The sequence below is a fragment of the Podarcis muralis genome, chromosome 5, assembly GCF_964188315.1.
Source record: "Podarcis muralis chromosome 5, rPodMur119.hap1.1, whole genome shotgun sequence".
In the NCBI taxonomy this organism is placed as follows: Eukaryota; Metazoa; Chordata; class Lepidosauria; order Squamata; family Lacertidae; genus Podarcis; species Podarcis muralis.
This window is the reverse complement of record NC_135659.1, coordinates 70,776,817-70,796,257: the sequence shown is the minus strand read 5'-3', so window position 1 is coordinate 70,796,257 and position 19,441 is coordinate 70,776,817. Positions and strand designations below refer to the sequence as shown.

General features: G+C 41.6%; 1 protein-coding gene across 1 annotated transcript in view; it reads left to right on the top strand.

Moving 5' to 3' along the window:
- Positions 1–19,441, top strand: part of LOC114599467 (fer-1-like protein 4) — a 51,278-nt gene that overhangs the window by 13,754 nt on the left and 18,083 nt on the right. The window contains exons 11-29 of the mRNA XM_028734764.2: positions 325–409; positions 1,523–1,682; positions 1,886–2,069; positions 2,507–2,693; positions 3,300–3,670; positions 5,490–5,598; positions 6,643–6,841; positions 7,733–7,853; positions 9,048–9,148; positions 9,563–9,650; positions 10,656–10,772; positions 11,290–11,442; positions 12,499–12,682; positions 13,530–13,654; positions 14,734–14,868; positions 15,395–15,568; positions 16,676–16,792; positions 17,617–17,778; positions 18,832–19,000. Of these exons, the coding sequence (XP_028590597.2) occupies positions 325–409; positions 1,523–1,682; positions 1,886–2,069; positions 2,507–2,693; positions 3,300–3,670; positions 5,490–5,598; positions 6,643–6,841; positions 7,733–7,853; positions 9,048–9,148; positions 9,563–9,650; positions 10,656–10,772; positions 11,290–11,442; positions 12,499–12,682; positions 13,530–13,654; positions 14,734–14,868; positions 15,395–15,568; positions 16,676–16,792; positions 17,617–17,778; positions 18,832–19,000 (2,941 nt within the window). The remainder of the gene's footprint in view (positions 1–324; positions 410–1,522; positions 1,683–1,885; positions 2,070–2,506; positions 2,694–3,299; positions 3,671–5,489; positions 5,599–6,642; positions 6,842–7,732; positions 7,854–9,047; positions 9,149–9,562; positions 9,651–10,655; positions 10,773–11,289; positions 11,443–12,498; positions 12,683–13,529; positions 13,655–14,733; positions 14,869–15,394; positions 15,569–16,675; positions 16,793–17,616; positions 17,779–18,831; positions 19,001–19,441) is intronic.

Below are 19,441 nucleotides of genomic sequence, written 5' to 3'. Positions count from 1 at the left end.
TCTAAATTGAAAAGAAGCACCAGGCAAATCATACCATTGTTGAGAAAAAGAGCTTTACAATTTATTTGTAGACTTATAACACAAGATTAGCGAACACCGACAACATTGAAATACACCCCTCATCCTTTAAACTTGTCTCTGTTTCATATACTACAGTTTAACTTGGCCATTTTTTTGCCACTCCCCCTATCCTTTGGAACCACAGAACAATTCTATTAGCTCAGTTCCCTCCACCACTGCTGATAGAAGGCTACTACTGTACCATTAATCATGTTCTGCACACCTTTTGACAATACTGAGAGTATGGTTTGTATTACTGTGCAGGTCTTCCATTCAAAGAAGATCCGATTCTTAGGTGCACTCATAGGGATATTCAAGGTTGATCTAGCGACTATATACAACCAGCCAGGTACAGTACTTGGAAATTATTCTTGATTTCCTTTTCCGTTATCTGCTTTGAGCCTATGATATGAGTTGCCCTTGCATTATGGTCTATTTTGAACTCTTTCTTTCACAACAACATAATTTACAATTAAGTAATGAATGAAAACATTGTAAAATGGGTTTTCATCTGCCTAGTCAGGGCAGCCCCAATACATTTTTGCTGAAAACTAAGGATACCATTGTGCCTTTCCCTATTCCATGTACAAAAGGCAACCAGATGGTGGCAGCTGAATCTTCCTTGAAAATTGGTGAAGGGTAGCAGACTTGCAAGTGAGGAGGAGGGTGCAGGGCTGCATAGCTCACATAACTCTGACCTCCAACATCTTGATTCCTCTTGCCAGCAACAGACCCTCCAAGTGTCCCTATTTTCCAGCGACGTCCCTGATTTAGAGAAGCCACCCTGATTTCTGATTTGATCCCAGAATGTCCAACTTTTCCTTAGGTTGTCCCTATTTGCATTGGAGCGAATGGAGTTATTCAACCCCCAAGTGGTCTGAAGGCAATCCTGTGTAGGGATATTTTTTTTAAATGTTAAATGTTTTAATATTATTTTTATATGTTGGAAGCCGCCCAGATTATCATCATGGAATGGGATTTCCTTATTTTCATCAGAGAAATGTTGGAGTGTATGCAGCATTTGTTGTCTGTGACAGCCAATCTTACTTTGCTTTATGGTAGGGCTAGCTTGGTTCCTCCTCCAGCGCTCATGATTCTGAACCCTCTACAGCCCTCTTGGCCAGGATTATGACTCTTCAGGGGATATATGAGCCTTATTGTGCAAAGTGTTGCCTCGTCAAAACTGAAAGCTCCATGGAATTTCTACCGTGCCCATGGAAAGACCTCAGTAAAGCTCATATTTCCTGTGCATAACCTCCCGTAAATCTGCAGAGCTCTGTTGGTTTCAGGGAATGGATATTGACTTTTGCTTGCTAAGTGTCTTCCCTGGTACTTTGTGAGGATAATACAACTCTGCTGGCTTTTCTCTGAGGCTTTGAACTTGTGATGGAAGTTGTCATCATAATATGTATTGGATCCAAGAAAATTGTGAATCAGATATTCTCTCTTTATGTCCTTTTAGATCACAGATTTTACCAGAAGTGGGCTGTTATTCATGACCCCAAGGACACCAGGGCAGGAGTCAAAGGCTTTGTGAAATGCAACATTTCTGTCATTGCACGAGGGGATGTAATGAGTTCCCTTCCCACTACCTCAACAAGTCAGAATGAAGACATTGAAAAGTAAGTTTGTGTTATGGAGAGGTATGTAGTGTGTTCTCCCAAAGGATTGGCAAGAGATTGATAGCTAATGTTATTCAAGATTAGAGAACTGATGGAATTGGCCATTGTTCTGATTCAGTGATCTCCTTTCCTTCAATTTTAGTTAGCCTCTGGTTTTCTAGGAGCTGTGAACACTATTTAGAACTCAAATATATTCCTTTCAGGAACTTGCTGCTGCCTAAAAGAGTCCCAGCTGAAAGGCCATGGGCGAAATTCTGCATCAAAATGTACAAGGCAGAGGGTCTGCCCAGCATGAGTGCAGGAATCATGGGTGGTTTTTCAAAGATTGTGGGTGAGAAGAAAGTCTTCATTGATCCATATGTGCAAGTTGTTTTTTCCGGTCAGCAGGTAAGTTTAAGCTTGAGCAACTGATTTCTGTGAATTGTTTGGTTCTTTGTTTTGTGGCTCGCAACAGTCCAGTCTATGTAACTTGAACAAATGCTTTTCTAATGCATCATAATAGAGAGAGGGTATGTACTAAGAATGCAGGAAGCTGATTAGAAAACTGATTAGAGAGACAGCCTTCTCCTCCATTACTTCACCTAATCCTCTTTTAAACCATCCAAGTTGGTGGCCATCACTACTTCCTGTTGGCGTAAGTTCCATAGTTTAAATATGTGCTGTGTGAAGAAGTACTTTCAAAAATCTGTCCTGAATCTTCCAACATTCACCTCATTGGATGTCCACACGTTATTATGAATGGAAAATTAATGTTGTGTTGTTTCAAAGTGGAAACTTCTATTGTTTTCCCTTCCGTGCAATCTTGATTCATTTCTTTGGTTCAGGGAGAAACTTCGGTTGAAAGCAGTACCACAGAACCTGTGTGGAACGAACAGATCAGCTTCATTGAAATGTTCCCGCCTCTTGTCAGAAAAATAAAAGTCCAAATGTTGGATGATGCCAACATTGGAGATGTTGCCCTTGCCACACACTTTATTGATCTGCAGCAAATATCTGATCCTGGCAGAAATGGTGAGCCCCCTCAGAGGAGCAGGCACTTCTGAATGTTCAAATGATTCTTTCACTCATTGCCGATTGGTCTGGAGTGGGGTTTTTTGTTTTTAAATATTTTTATTATATGTTTAATCTTATATTCTTCCCTGTCCGGGGAATATATTTGAAGGATGGAATACATACAAGCATATAATAAATATTAATTAATCTACTACAGCTCAGCTGGCCGGGTATGCAAATATGTCCATCTCTCTGTGTGTAGAAGCACAAGTAGGGGAGATCTGATGGGCACCGAAATCTAAGGCTGCATGTACACAATACAGTTAGAGCACCTTTAAAGCATATACCCACAAATAATCATGGGAACTATAGTTTACCCCTCACAGAACTGTACTTCCCAGCACCCTTAACAAACTACAGTTTCCAAGATTTGGGTGTGTGCGCTTTACATGTATGGTACATAGGCAATCCATGGGATATGGCCACAGTCATTCCTGCTGAATTCTGTTTGGTTATAGCCAGTATCTAGGAGGGTCACCAAGAGTCTCTGCTCTGCTCTGCTCCGTAGTGGGGAATGACATGTGTGAAATTCTGAACCAAATTCAGAAATGTCTTTTCCCACAGGCTTTAATCCCACCTTTGGCCCAACCTGGGTGAATTTATATGGATCACCCAAGAATTCTGCCCTGCGAGATGTGCACAAAGATCTCAATGAAGGTCTGGGTGAAGGCATATTCTATCGCGGGCGTCTTCTCATGGCCATTAGTGTGGAGATCTTTAGCACTATCCAGGCAGCAGAGAAAAAGCCTGTGGAAGCTCTCAAAGGTGCCTTAAGTAAGCTGAAGCTGAAGAAAAAGAGCAAAAAGGCCAAGGAGAAATCCAAAGCTTCTGTCAAAGAGCAGCAACGAAGCCAAGCTGAGGGTGACGTCCTGGAGGAGTCTGACCAGCCAAGTGAGGTGATTGTGGAGGTAGAGGACCTCCATCCTCTCCCAGAGGTAAGTCTCATATTTAGATCTTAAAGCAAAGCTCTGGCTGTGTGCATTGCCTTCTATACACACATATATGTGAATTCCAGAATAGAGATGAAACATTTCCTGGACAGCTACAAAAGTAATATAATTGTCTCTTGCAAAGGCACTATGTAAGACAAAGGTACTATGTTGCAAGGTAGGTACTAAGTTGAAATTCAGAAATCTTGACATTGTAAGCATCTCTTTCACATTTCAAATTTAAAGAGTTGTGATAAATTGTTTCAAGACGCTTAAGCAAATATGTTGCCCCTCCAGATGTTTGACTCCAGCTCAAAGCTGCTCTAGCCAGCATAGTCAATGATAGTTCAACAACATCTGAAGGACCAAAGGTTTCCCCATCCCTGATCTAGCAGATAACGCTCCCCTTAGACTCTGTGGAGGAAAGGAAAGTGTTTGGTACACATGTGCTTTTACAGTAACTATGCAGCACTTTACAATTCATACAGTGTTTGCAATGGGAACAGTGAGCAGGTAGAGATGGTGATTATACAACAGAATTATATAGATAAGGACAAAGAGCTCTGACCTGCTCTATCACAGCGAAAAGGGCAAATGAAATGAGAAAAGCACCACACCCATGTCATAGAGCCTTCCCTTCCTGGTCTGGCTGCAAATCTAATAACATTTTATGAAATAAGTAAATGTAGTAGGTTGCCTGACTTACAGTTCCAAGGAAGTTTTTTCTTTTTTCTTTTAATCAAAACAGCTATAGACCTTTGAAACTATAGACTTAGGCTCCAGCAAACATTTCCCTCGTTCTCTTTGAGCCATTGGCTTGAGCCTGGAATGTCAGTTAACCAGAGGGCAGGCTCAGCTTCTGAGATGCCAAGCATGTCAGCCTGCACCAAACAAGCAGGTTAGGGGGAGTGAACAAATGATGATTTAATTTTTTCATGGAAGATAATGGCTTCAAAAATTGGACAAACGGGCGGACAAACAGGCAAGGGACTCTGTACTGCCGAAATGGGACAAACCCGTATTTTAAGGGATGGGTGGCAACCCTACTTTTGGATCAAACAAACAATTGAGCTGTCTTGTATGACAGATTTCAGATGTGGGGTTAATGGGACTAAGGCAGGATACATGCCTCTGTTGCTTTGTGTGTCTGCGGCTAAAACTAGTTGCTGCTTAAGTCCCATGTACAGAAGAGTCATATGGGTCCCAGAATATTCTGGCCTTCACAGGCACTTGCATCCTTTACATATAAGGAAGACAGATCATCTAATGCATTGACTTCTGCATGAGTATTCTTTTGCACTCAGAACTCTAGGTCAAGTGATTGACTTATTTCTCCAATAGTCACATCCTTCTCCCAAGATGATATCATCCATATACTGACCTGTAAAACAGAAACCAAGCTGAGCCAGCCAGTCATTAATCTAATCACCTATGGAACCCTGCAGCTGTTTTGCCTTGTTTGTCTTGGGTGGCATTTGTATTAAGATTAGTGTGTTGTATTAAGACACAGTGAATTAACTTTGCCTTGTCTCTTCATTTAGAATCCAGCTTCCAGTTTTCCCCACCCAGCCTTCTCTTCGATGAGGAGAAACCCTACTCTGGGTCCCTCTTTAGAGCCCAGCCCAAAGGGGCTATGAATAGGCCATGAATAAACTTGCAATACAAGCAATAGATGTGTGAAGCCTGAATTGGTGTCAATGTTTAGCAGCCATCACAAATTAGTACTTGGATTTATCCACAAGTTAGTTTTCTGAATTATTATTTGAGGAGGTCAATATTGTATACCTAGGCTGTTTTGAAGCTATATTTCTTTGTTGTTGTTCAGAATGCCCTGGGAGTGAAAGAAGAATTCCTTCTCTTTGCCTCCTTCTTTGAGGTGACTATGATGGAGCCAGCAATAGGTAGCAAGCCTGTGAAGTTTGAGATCTCCATAGGTAAATTTGACATAGACTTGTGTTCACTTTAAAACAGTTTCTTCCCAATGCGTCTCCTTTTTTGTTTCTCTCTCATGCTTTCTATTCTCGTATTCTCTTATATAAATGCCCCTCTCTTTGTGACTACCTTGTATGCTTATCTCTGCAACTACACCAAATATACAGCCTTGTCTGCAATAGGCCACAGTGAAATTGGCCAGGTTTGCAGCCTGGCACATTTTGCTTAAGGATTAGCACTTCCAAAATGGCTTGGAAAATGCCCTCAGTGGATTATCTCCACACATAGTTGGCCCTGTTTGCCTCTGCCTTCACTGTCATTGCTCTTAAAGCACCTGAGAAAGTGGAAGCTTTTGGTTACCCATGTAGGTGTTTGTTCACTGTAAGTACAAGCAAGAGAACAGTCTAGGAAAATGGAAACTCATTGCTTTTACTCAGATGAGGGATGAAAGTAAATGTCAGTTTGAGTTTTCTCAGTTTCTAATTTTTCCAGAATTATCAATCTATCCACATTTTGCAGCAATTTGCTTTATTTGTTTATTTATTTTTAAAATCCTCATGGAAATTCATCAGTATTTTCATGTGAATTTATCCTAATAAACACATCTTTCTAAGCCATTTTAATGTACATTTTTTTTTGCCCAAAAAAAAAAAATCCCCTAACTTAATGCATGCTACTTTCACAAAGATCTCAATTTTTATGCAGTTTCCCCCAATATATGCATTTTTTGTAAGTGGTGTGTTGGAGAACTGCATCGCAAAACTCGGAGAAGTAAGAATTTTAAAGGAAAGCTGTGTTTTGGTTCTCATATGAGTGTGAATTTGATAGGTTTGGCTTTTACTACAAAGTGATTTGAATTTATCCCGGCTCTCTAACTCAGACCGTAGATTATAATATACTAGAGCATGCATTTTAGGAACACAAGTTGTTAATGCTCCAGAGATATTTATAATATTATAAATATTATAAATTTATTTTTATAATTATATAACATTATAAATATGAAATGTTAATGAGAATAAAGAATAACTATACTCATCTTCAAGGGAACTATGGCAAAGCTGAAGAAGTGATGACCAAAACTTCCAAGAAAGATGAGAAGGGAGAAAAGAGTGAAGAAAAGCAACCTTTGCTGGAACCCAGTTCAGATGATGAGCTGGATATTGAAGTCATAGCACCAAGTACACCTTTGCTTGATAAATCTATGACTGAGAACCTAAGACCTGAACCCACTGAATATGACAAGTAATTACTCTTCATACTCTTAGCCCTGTTTGTATCTTCATGTTTGTTCATTCATTTCTAATGTAATACATTAAAAAAATTATGTTGAGGCATTTGTCTGAACACCTGAGTGCAAAACTGTATAAGGGGACAGGAACACACTCACAAGTTTTGCCCCCCAATGTCATTGCATGCATCGTCTCCCCAAACTTCCTTATTGCATAGAACTTTATAAGCCCTTCTGATCAGGAAAGCCTTTTAATTACTACTGTATTATCCAGTAAGGAACTGTTCGATGCTACTATCTAAATTTGGCCTGGGAAAGTGGAATGGATTTTCATCTATGTCAAATTTGTGTAGCAGAAACACAGCTTTCTATATTTCTGTACTTTGGCACTGCTTTTTTTTTTAAAAAAAGAAAACATCAAGGGAAAAGGAGTTCTTTATCCTGTAAAGCCACCCCTACTGATATTAGGGAGTGGGTGGTGCTGTGGTTTAAACCACTGAGCCTCTTGGGCTTGCTGATCAGAAGGTTGGCAGTTCAAATCCGTGCGACGGGTTGAGCTCCTGTTGCTCTGTCCCAGCTCCTGCCAACCTAGCAGTTCGAAATCATACCAGTGCAAGTAGATAAATAGGTACTGCTGCAGCAAGAAGGTAAATGGCGTTTCCGTGTGCCAAAAGCGGTTTAGTCATGCTAGCCACATGACCTGGAAAGCTGTCTGCAAACAAACGCCAGCTCCCTTGGCCTGAAGTGAGATGAGCTCCACACCCCATAGTTGCCTTTGACTAGACTTAACCATTCAGGGGTCCTTTACCTTACTAATATTATATATCTGAGTATAACTCTGGCATGCAGACAGTTGTTAGCTATTAGTAGAAGGTTTGTAAAACTTCTCTGTTTGCTGCTCTTAGCTCTTACAGCTGCGTGCCAATGCTGCATGAGAAGCCCTGTGTGTATGTTTGGAGCTATTGGGAAGATTATACCTGGAGACTCTGTAATTCCAACTGGATTGTCAAAATAGCAGAGCGTTTGGTAAAGTATTGCTCTACCTTTAAAGGCTCTGTCAATCCCTGATACTTTTTTTCTGATATACTTGTTTTATTTGCACCACACATCCTTAACTGGACTGAGAAAAAGCATGATTGAGATTAGATTCAGAGTACTCTCAGCTCTGTTCCTGATGAAGGATGACATCCTTGCTGCTTATATATGAGATACTTACATTGTTATCTTTGGAATTCCTTACACCAGGAAGTATGTATGGCCCCTGCACTTCCAACTTTTAAGGCGATCTTTCCCCCCTGCTTTGTTTAGCTTTTCTATTGAACTCTGTTGATTTTATACTGACTTGTATTCCCCACCCTCATCTCTGGGTGGTGCGAGATTCCAGGGATTCCAGGCGCTCACCCAGGATTCATGTTTCCTTTTGGAAATGAGGTACAGCAGAGACTGTGGTGTCTTTATCATATATGGCTTATTTACACATATGTACAACCTTAGTCTTCAGTGGAGGGGTTCACTGCATCTAGACCCCCAAAAAGGTCTTGTTTCTCCCATAGCTGCAGCCTTGGATTCAAACAGAAATCAAACATTGCTCTGGCTCTCTCTCCAGCTTGCTGCTTTCCTTCTAGGTTACATCATTGCAAATCAACTTTGACTTTCCCCCCCAAACTAACCATGAGCTGGGGAGGGGCCACACCCATTTGCCATATCACACAGAGCTCCTTTCCTTTGTTTCCATTAATAGCTCATCATCCAGGCTATCACTTCAACACAGGAAGCTAGCCTGGCTTATATTTTAACACTTGCAGGATCCCAGTGGGTGGGAGGGTAACTGCATACAGTACAGTCTATGCATACAGTAAACTCATAACAATATTTTAGCAATGTGGCAATTGCCAATTGTTTTAGCTCTTGGCTTCTTTTAATTGCTGTTACAAAGCATTGCCCACAACTGCAATGTGAGTTAAGCCAGTGGTTTCTGCAAGCACCTCCCTTTTCTTTTAAATCTGGCCAGAGAGAAAACCCAGAGGTATGGGTTGAATAACTTAATGGACAAGTTAATGACCAGCTAGATTCCTCCTGCTTATGCATGTGAGAACAGCTTGCTTTAATCATTTCCCCCCTTCAGCACAATTATGTAGTGTAGTAAATTAACACTTCAATAACATAAGAGAATACATGTTGCTTCTGGGACTGATATCATTATTGTATTTGCCGTAACAGGAACATGGACTAGAAGAGGTGGAGAAGCTCCTGAGGAGACCAAGATCAAAGGCAGATGAGAGGCTTCGGCAGGTGCTAGAGGAGTTTGTAGCTGGATGTAGGTTAGTACTACATATTTGATTTCTTTTCACATAAAGCTGGCTTTTTAGCTCCCTCAGCCACAGATAATTGCAATCATCTTGAAATAATATCCTGGAGTCCAAGAACTACAAATCCTAGAAACTAAAAGGGAGAAAGAGGCAACCCTCAGATCATCTTATAGGTACAGTACAGACCCATGTGTGGTTTGGGCTGTTGACTATGGTGCTTAATCCACAGGTCAGCATTTTGATCCAAGCGTGGGTCCAAGGGAGGTGAAATGGGAAAGTTCACTCCAAGTGCAGAGTGAACCAGAATCGTCCCCAACCCTGTATTAAATTCAGCTCATGTTTTCATGTGATATGTGTAGCTACAGCCTGTGTGGTATGTGTGTGCTGCTGTCATGAGCTCAGAACTCACAGCTTCTCTGATTCCAGGCAGTATTCTCTTAACGTGGACAAAAAGCCCATGGCCCGTCCAAACAACCTTGATCGTTGCCGGATGAAATCTCTCCCACAAAACATTGTAAGTCATGTGATCAAGCTGTGTGCATGCACTCTTGAGGAGCAGAAAGGAATTTGAATGTACCATGTGTCAACAAATACTCTGACCTTCATCTACCCAACGTAAACATGGAACCCTCAATGTGTTGCCAGGTTCAGTGGCTATCAGAGTTTCCACAGATCAGTGCATAGCTTTGAAACCCATTGGCGAGGTGGATCTAGATTACCAATTGGCATCCATTCATGTAGCAATTAATTATTCATAGGCAGACTCCCCCCCCCACCTTCAAGCTACTAATTGCACTTGCTGAGAAAAATATTGCAAGGGAGAAGCAAATCATACGAAACCCACATAATCAGGCTGCAGCCAGGTCCTACTTGAAAACATAACTATGTGTCTCTCTAACAAGTAGAGTCTACTTGTCAAAGGACCTACTGATCAAAGGACCTGAAAAAGTTCCAAGCAAGGAATAATTGCCTCCTTAGTCTGAACACTATGGCTTTTTTTTTTTCTATGCTTTATCCTGCCTCTCTTCCTTGTTTTGTTTCCTTTTAACCCTTGGTATCAGTGCATGGCCTCCATCCTTCTTCCCCTTGCTGCATTCTGCCTTGACTGTTCCATCCCATACTATTCTCCCCTTACTGCTCCAATCCCCGAGTTCAAACTCAGGGCCCCTCCAGATGTCTTTTTATTTATTTATTGTGCATTAATCATGATTTGTCCTTGTGATGGTATTGGGCCAGTCATACGTGATCCCACCTAGAGAGGCCCTTTCTCTGAGTGAAATGAACATTTCTAAAATTACAGTAGTACTTTCTACTTATGAAAACACAAATTCCTCAGCAATCTACAGCTTAGAGCTATAGAATTTGGAGATTCTCTGCTATGGGCAGTTTGCAAGGAGGTGTGGGAGAGCAGAAGAAGGGATTCACCTTTTGATGGAGGGGAAAAGAAGATGGGACCTCTCAGCTTGGTCCCCTATGTGGTTAAATTCATGGTTAGAAGATGTGATCTTTTTGTCTTCAGATACTATATGCAAAACAGGGGATGCGCATAAGAAGGCGCCTGACTCGCACCAATGTCAAGGAGAAAGTAAATGAGACAAAGATAATCTTGTCAAAGCTGCGTTTCCTGGCTAAAGAGGTATGTAATTGCAGGTGTGGGAATGCAATCAGGTTTGGGAGCTCCTATACATTATACATTAAAAGCTGGGTAGCTCAAGCAACTGGGAAAGAAGACACTGCACCAGAGAGCATGATATTCTAGTAATACCCTAGAATCCTTAGAATTTCTGTTTATGTTTTGAAAGAAGAAAGCAAACAGGTTTCTAGTCCTTTTAGTAGCGGGGTGGGGAGAAATATGAGTGCATGTGAGAAATTCAGTGTGATGCGTTCCAAACCAAAAGGTGTATGGATGGTGCATGAAAGGATCAAGGGTTGAGATGAATTCGAAGAAGCTTAGCTCCCACTCTGGTCCCTACATCTGTTGCCTACGCCCATGAATCACACCTTCCTTCGGGTCTCAAACAAAAAGTTCCATTTAAAAACAAAAAACAAAAACTCAACTCTTCCTCCCCACAGATAAGGAAAAAGAATGTTTGCACTTTTAAAAAAAATTAAGCTAGTTTTATTTCAGCTTTCCCTCTCATTCCTGCACCCAGCCCCAATGTCCTATCCCTGATGTCCTGATCTGGATGTTTAGCAACAACAAGCGTGTCGCATACACTCGGATCCCTGCCCAAGACATCCTTTATGCAGTGGTAGAAGAGGAGAAAGGCAAGGACTGTGCCAAGATACAAACGGTCTTTCTCAAGGTGGGTGCTCACCATTTTTGCTCATTAAATTTCTGTTGCATGCACATGACCCTCCAAGCAGCAAGAGACTCTAGGGGTTCCAGCACTTACTTACCAATGGTTCAGTTTCCTTGGAACAACAACAACAACAACAACAACAACTTGATTATTGATACCCCTCACATCTGTCTGGGTTTCCCCAGCCACTCTGAGCAGCTTCCACCACATATAAAAACAAAACAAAACATTTCTTAAAATTCCTGATACAGTGCTACAGTGGTACCTCAGGTTAAGTACTTAATTCGTTCTGGAGGTCTGTTCTTAACCTGAAACTGTTCTTAACCTGAAGCACCACTTTAGCTAATGGGGCCTCCCGCTGCTGCTGCCGCGCCACCGAAGCACGATTTCTGTTCTCATCCTGAAGCAAAGTTCTTAACCCGAGGTACTATTTCCGAGTTAGCGGAGTCTATAACCTGAAGTGTATGTAACCTGAAGCGTATGTAACCTGAGGTACCACTGTATTGGAATGGTCATTGGAGACTAGTATCTTTAGGATATATGGTGTTATTTACACATATATACAACCTGAGCATAGGATAGAGAGGCTCCACAGCTCTTGCCTCCCCTTAGGTTCCTAGGGAGAGCCCCAGGCCATAGCTTTGGGATCCAGCATAGAGCAAGATAAAGCCTCTGTGTCTCCAGCTTCCAGCACCAGCCACAAACTCACACACCCAAAACCCCCACTTGGCCTATTGCTCTCCCTCTTAGGGTGGCATAGCATCCCGCCAGGTGAGGTGAGAAAAGGCCCATCCTTTTGTCCCTATGCAACAGGGCAACCTCTTTTGACACATAAATGGCAGGTTTTCTCTCATAGATTCTAACTTCACATACACAGGATCATAGGTTTGGAAGGGACTCATGTTTATCACCCAGACTGACACCCCCCCCCACACACACTTAGAACATTGCTTTATGTGTGGAAGCAGACATAATAATTTATTTCATGCTTTTACTGTATCAGTACTTCTTGCCCTCACCATATTTTAACTGGAAAAAAATATTATTTGGGGCTTAAAGGTTCCAGGGTCACGGAGTGGTGACATCTTTGCAAAACTGGAAATCTACATGTGGCTTGGGGTAACTAAATATGTGAAGAACAGCACTGCAGAGCTACCAGAGGAGTTCAAACCAATATATGATAAGGCTGTGCAGGCCGCAAGGATTCCAGCGTACATCCCACCCAGTCAGCTCAACAGAGATGGTAAGACCATATTGTTTTTTGTTACCTCCCAGTCCTTTCAGAAATGAAAATATATCATAACTCAAAACTAGAGCAGGATGGAAGATTCTGATGTAAGGGTAGCCACAGATGTTGTTGGACTCCAACTCCCATCAGCCCTAACCATCATGGCCAGTTGTACAAAGCTGTGGCGCAGCTGATTGGTGGCAGTGATACTGTCCCATTCCACTAAACAGCAGTGACATTAGTGCTAGGAGAGTGGCTCCATCTTATCACACATGCCACTATTGTCAAACGCCATAGTGAGATAAGAACCTGCAATATACGTTCATGCCACACATAACTGAATTTTTTTGATATGTTACTGTTCAGCAATTTCATACCAGAGTGAAGAAATACAGACTCTGATATGTTAAAGGAAGACTCCTTAGTGAGCTCACTGCTAACATCCCCTCATCACTCAAGTGTGTGTGTTTGTGTGTTACCTTAGCTAAGTTGGCAGGTGTATGTTTGTGTGACACACACACACATAAACATATACCTGCCAACTTAGCTAAGGTAGCATTCAGTGGATCTAAAGTGGATCCTGGTCCATGAAAGCTTATACCGCCATAATAAATTAGTCAGTTATTCAAAGTGCCACAAGACTCCACTGAGCTTTAAAAATGAAATGTTCATGTGAAGCTTTTTTTTTTAGTTCTAGCAGTTTGACTTTCGTGATTAAATGCTGTTGGATATATTTATCTTTCCACCCCATTGTAAACTTGTTGGAAACAGCAATGATTCACATCAAAGTCCTGTCTAATGTGTGAGCCTCACACATGGCTGTCATCTTGGAAAGCTGATAGATGCATTTTGCTTTTTGCAGACTTCAGTTACTTTCAGCTGCGAGCCCATTTGTACCAGGCTCGGGGGATTCTCCCAGCTGATGAAAATGGCCTTTCTGATCCATTTGCAAAAGTGGTGTTTTCAACTCAGTGCCAGACTACATGTGTAAGTGTATTTGCAGCAGACTTGTGAGTAAACACATTTGATAGCCCAGGTGAATATTGAAATGGTCCAGGATAGGGGTGGGGACGACAGAGGACGAGATGGTTGGATAATGTTCTCGAAGCTACCAGCATGAGTTTGACTAAACTGCGGGAGGCAGTGGAAGACAGAAGTGCCTGGCGTGCTCTGGTCCATGGGGTCACGAAGAGTCGGACACGACTAAACGACTAAACAACACAGGGGTGGGGAAAACGCTCAGGGAGATGTTTTTGTTTTTGTTTTAGGAAAATGGTGTTATAGATGTGGATAAAATTAATAAATGCCATTTTGGTTATTTTTGGTACTAAGGTAGAAATATAAGCTGCAAAGGGTAGCCTGGCCAAGCTAGGGCTGTTAAGGAAACAACAGAGAACCATTGAGGGTCGTTACAAACTTCTAGCCACAGGTGTGACCTGAGAATGGGGATTTGGAAGGTTGCCAGGGTAACTGCTGGGGAGGGGGAGAGCAAGAAGTTTCTGGGAGGAAGAAAGAAGAAGAGGGGAGAACCATCTTTGGAGTGTGCTGACTGCAGGCAGCTTATGCTGCTGCCTCTTGGAATGACTATGCCATAAGATCTGGACCCCCTCCATGCAGACTAAAGGTGTAAATAGGTGAATGAATCATATTTCTTAAAGCACGACAGTCTCTGCCATGTCTTCCATTCTCCAAAGGGACACAGACCCTGTGTGTGTGCCTGTGGCCCCATGAGCTCTTGCCACTGCTTGGCAGAGAGAGGACCAGGCACCGGGCTTTTGTAACAATAGTAAAAGACTATAAGAGTCCTGTTGGATGAGACCAATGACCCATCTAGTCCAGCACTCTGTTTCCAGGTTGTTCAACCTGATACCCATGAAAATCCCACAAGCAGAATGGAAGGGAAATGGTTAAGCACTCCTTCCCTTTACTAATTTCACAGACTCCTGGGGCAGCTGTTGTTTTAAAAAGTAAGTTGGGTGAAAGATATACATGACTGTGGATTGCATGGGTCTAGCCTGGTCCTAAAGGAGCTGTTTAAACAGCAGCTTTGATCTCTGTTAATTCAGATCTTGGAAGAGACACTCAGCCCAATGTGGAATGAATTACTTCTGTATGACCAGCTCATTATCGATGGAAAGAAGGAGGACTTGAAGACAGAGACTCCAATTGCTGTTGTCAATATCTTTGACTACAATAAATTTGTAAGTTTGAACATATAAACTCTCACCTGTTTTGTGTGGCTGTAATTTTCTATTTTGCTGCAGTAGCTTCTCGAGGACCAGGAACTCACATCAACCATAGCCCCACTTTCCTGCAGAAGCAATTCAGAATGGTTTGGGAACCACCAGCAGGTTGAAGGAATAATATATATGGCATGTTGCAGAAAAACCTACACCAATATAGTTGATCTAGTCAAGCACTTGGGTGGGCTGAATGTTCATACTAATCTAGTTCCTAATCTAAACAATGAGTTGGGGGAGAGGTTAAGTCACTCGAGCAGCAGGCTTGCTGGGCAGTGCTCAGTTGTGTGAATTTTCTGCATGAGTAAAGTAAAAAGCAGAGGCAGGATTGTGATACAGTGAAGATGGAGGTAAGGGAGCTCATTGCTCTTAGATACAAAGGGTGCTGCAGTGTGGGTAAAATGCCCACCATTGAATCTAATGGGAAACTGGGTTCCTGAAATAATGTTTCTTGCCATATCTGATAGCTGCTTCCTCTTCTCTCCAGGGCTCACCTGTGTTCCTTGGCAGAGCCTTTGTTACACCACTGGTGAAGCTGGTAGATGAGCCATACAGCAAACCTTCTCTCCAGTTTTTTGACATTTACAAGGGACACAAAGCAGCTGGGGAATTAATTGCTGTCTTTGAGCTGATTGAACTGGATTATAGTGGCTACTTAGAGGTAAGTGGGCTCATTGTCACCTCATGGCTACAGAGATGTCTTTGGCAGCTTGAATAGGTTGTGAACAGCCTATGAATAGTCTCATAATAATAAAAAATGGCCCAAATCTCATGTAACAGTAAAGTTTTGTGCTGATGAGCTGGACTGAGTTTAAGTGAAACCTCATGGACATGTGCTCCATCACCTCATCCTGTGCAGTGCTGGAGGACTTTGCCAGTGTTTCATTTCATTGTAATTAAGGAAGGGGGAGAAATCTGTTTCAGTTTGCATTTAAAGGCAGATCTACTGCATTCACACTTTCCACATGAACCAAAACACAACCATCCTTCAACATTCCCCCTTCTTCAAATTTTGCAAAGTTCTCCAGCCAAGAAATGTGTACAAAAATGTATACACTGGTGTAAAATGCATTAGTATTTATTATAATGCATTTATTAGTGAAAATAACATAAAAATGTGTAATATTTGCTTGCAGCGATGTGCATATTAGGCAAAATATCATACGGACATCTCTATTGTGAGGACTTTTTAAAAAAAGAAATTGCAAATGGATATGGAAATGCGGAGAACTGAATTTAAGACTGGAGTAAGGAGAAACAGAGAGACACCAACATTGATAGATGTACTTATCCCTAACTGTAATTTAATTTTGTGTGTAAACCAGGGATTGTGATTTATCATAAACTCTGGCTAGTTAAACAAGCCAGCTTCATATCCCCTTGTTTGATGTTGGCTTGTTTAAAAACTAACCAGAATTTGTGATAAAACCAAGTTCTCAGGTTCATCACGTTCTCCTAGCAGAGGGGCCTTGTGTTTTAGAACAGGATCCTGAAGCATTGATGGGAAAGAATTTTATGGAAAGACTTGATATGAGACAGGAAGTGCCCAAGTGCCTTTCAGTTTATAACCAATGACCATCTCTCACTGATGACGACCCACAACCAGAGCTGCTCATACATCTGGGATTAGAGGGAAAAGGCTTGACAGCTTTCACTTTAGAAAGTGAGGATTGGTTATGATGGTAATTGGTGGATAAATTATCAGGTGGGCATTTAAGTCTACATAGCTATAGAGAAGACTTTTAAATTGTTGTTCTGTGCTGTCCAGCCATCAGTGCCTAGTGATGTAGAACCCAAGGAGCCGGAATATCTGGGAGACCCCCGTTCTGGACGATTCATTATCCCTGAAGGTATCCGACCAATCCTTAAAGAGTTTCGTATAGAGGTAACATTATTTTTTGTTCTTTTAGCAAAGGATTTATTTAACCTAACCATTTTGTTTTTAACATGTTCAAATACATCAGTATTATAGGGATTCTCCCACTTACGTATTGACATGATGATTATTTTTAATCATCCCTAATATGTAATTGCAATTATCATATTAATTGTTGCTCATTTAGCATGTTGTATGAGCCAATTTGGGCACAATTTTGTGAAAAAGCCGCAAGGAAATAAACAGAGGAGAGAATGAAGGAATCTAGCTTGACACACAGTAACTAAGAATGCAATCCAAATTCCCTTTGCACCAGGCTGTGGGAGGGATTGGATGGAGGTGTCTCCACCAGTGTCACTCCAATAGCACAGAACTCTCTGTTCTGCCCACCAAATGTGTGGGTGAGTGAAAATGCTGCTGGTGGGATCCTTGCTGGTAATGTTCTGGGGCAGAGATGAACTGAGGCCACGACCTTCATGTGTTTACATGAGGCCTAATTCAGCCCAATCACTACATCAGCTCCAAGATGGCACAGAAATTTGCCTATTCCCTTGCCTTCTGTCCAGGCCAGCACCACCACCATGTTAAGATCCATTGTTCCTCAGCTGGCGTTTGGCTTGCAACCATAGGCTAGTTTGCAACAAACAGAGAACAGGAGAGAGTAGGTGGGTGTCATATAGGTCTGTTAACAATCTAGAATGCATCTGAGAGTGGGTATTGGGAAAGGTGCTTCAGTGGTTTTTGAGAAGAGGACCATTTTAGAGAAGGAGGGTGTTGGACCCTGTACGGAGTACCAAGAAGAGTCAACTCTTCTGCTTTCTTTCTTTTTTTAGATCTTGTTTTGGGGCCTGAGAGATCTGAAGCGTGTGAACTTGTTTGAGGTTGACCAGCCACAGGTGATCATTGAATGTGCTGGGAAGAAAGTGGAATCTGAAGTGATTACAGTGTACAAAGAGAACCCAAATTTCAATGAACTTGTCAAATTTGTTGATGTGGTGAGTAAGAGGCAGATCTTAAAAGACTGGGATCGCCTTCCATTACCTGATTAAAAAAACCAGAGTTGTACGGCAGTAATTTAGAAGCTCCCATTATCTTGAATTAGCCTCCACATTGTATACATTTCTGCTAAATAAGGTTCCCATCCACTGAGAACCTTTGAGGTTTCTGTGTGCTTGATTATCAGTAGAAATGGCTGACCAACAACCTGAATGTTGCTGAATGGCTGATACTTTGGTCTTGAGCAGAGCTGTAGAATTCTGCTATCATACCTGTGGAAGCTCCAATGATGGAGCAAGCTGCTGCTCTTGAAAGACCATGCCACAGTAAAAAAGCTGCATTAAAAATACCACTAAAACATACATGCAACCCAACCAGTATATGTGATTAATGCCTGAAATGATTACTTATAGCAGCTTTGGATTTATTCTGAGATTTTGACTCTTAATCCATACCTTTTACTTGACCTCTCTTCCTAATGTTGCCAGGGTTGATGTGAATCATTCACAGTATCTTGTTGAACTAGGATATAGAACCACCCCACCAGTTAACAAATCACTTTATACAGTAAAGAATCTTATTTGGGACCTTATATTAACTGCTGACCAAGATTACTAATTCAGTTTACTGTTTTAATTTCTGTTGTCATTGGTGGGCTGTTTTAAAAGGATTGCTTTATTGTATACTTTATTCATGGATGTTAGTTTTAACTGCGTTGTTTTATTGGGTACAGGCAACTCCCTGTTTGTGCGGGGGCTGCATGCCAGGTCATTGTGCATTTCAGTGGTTATGCATAAGCCTGTTCCGCCCCCACCCTGCCCTTGTTCTGCCCCCTTCGTTCTTGCATCAATTGGATGCACGCAAAATGGTTGCCACCTGTATTTTGATCCTGGTGTATTTTTAAATTTACTGTATATTAACAATGTTGTGGTATATGTGTAGGTGCTTTGTACACTGCTTAGAAGTCATCTGGGCATCAAGCAATGTATAATCAATAAATGACTAATAATGAATAAATAATCTGCTTTGTGGCACCTGATTGTATTCCACAGGAGCTTCCAGAGCAGGTGTACTTGCACCCACCTCTCAGTATCTTCGTGGTGGAAAAGAGGGCCTTTGGACGCTCTGTCATGGTGGGAACTCACATAGTTTCCCATATTATGAAATTTGCTCCTAAAGAGCTAGATGAGTTGGAAGAGGAAGACGACAGCCCATCCAAAAGTGAGTCTTTAGAATCCCAACTCCTTTAAGGACCTTTCAATGAGGCGGAATTGTGTGAGGGTCAAGTTAAGGTTTTATGTGCTGGGATTTAACATTTGCAGAGTGTGACACACTGCACATGGCATTGGACTAGAGCTACTCTGCTGCTCATGGCCATATCTAATTTCTTGGCATTCCTATGCCAGAAGGTCAAAGCCAAGGCAGAAAACATTCAAAGCACCATGCTTTGAAAGAAAAATCTAAGTCGACCATGGTAGCAAGAAAGTGCAAGCAACCTAAACTTCAGTATTTCTCCATTTTGCTTTTTTAATATCTTCTCAGAGTCAGATTGTATTATTTCCACCTAAAACCCATGCTGTGAACATATAGAGACTGTATTTCATGAAGGAGTTTTAAGATGAGTCAGGCCAGTGGTACATCTAAATACAACATCCTTTCTCT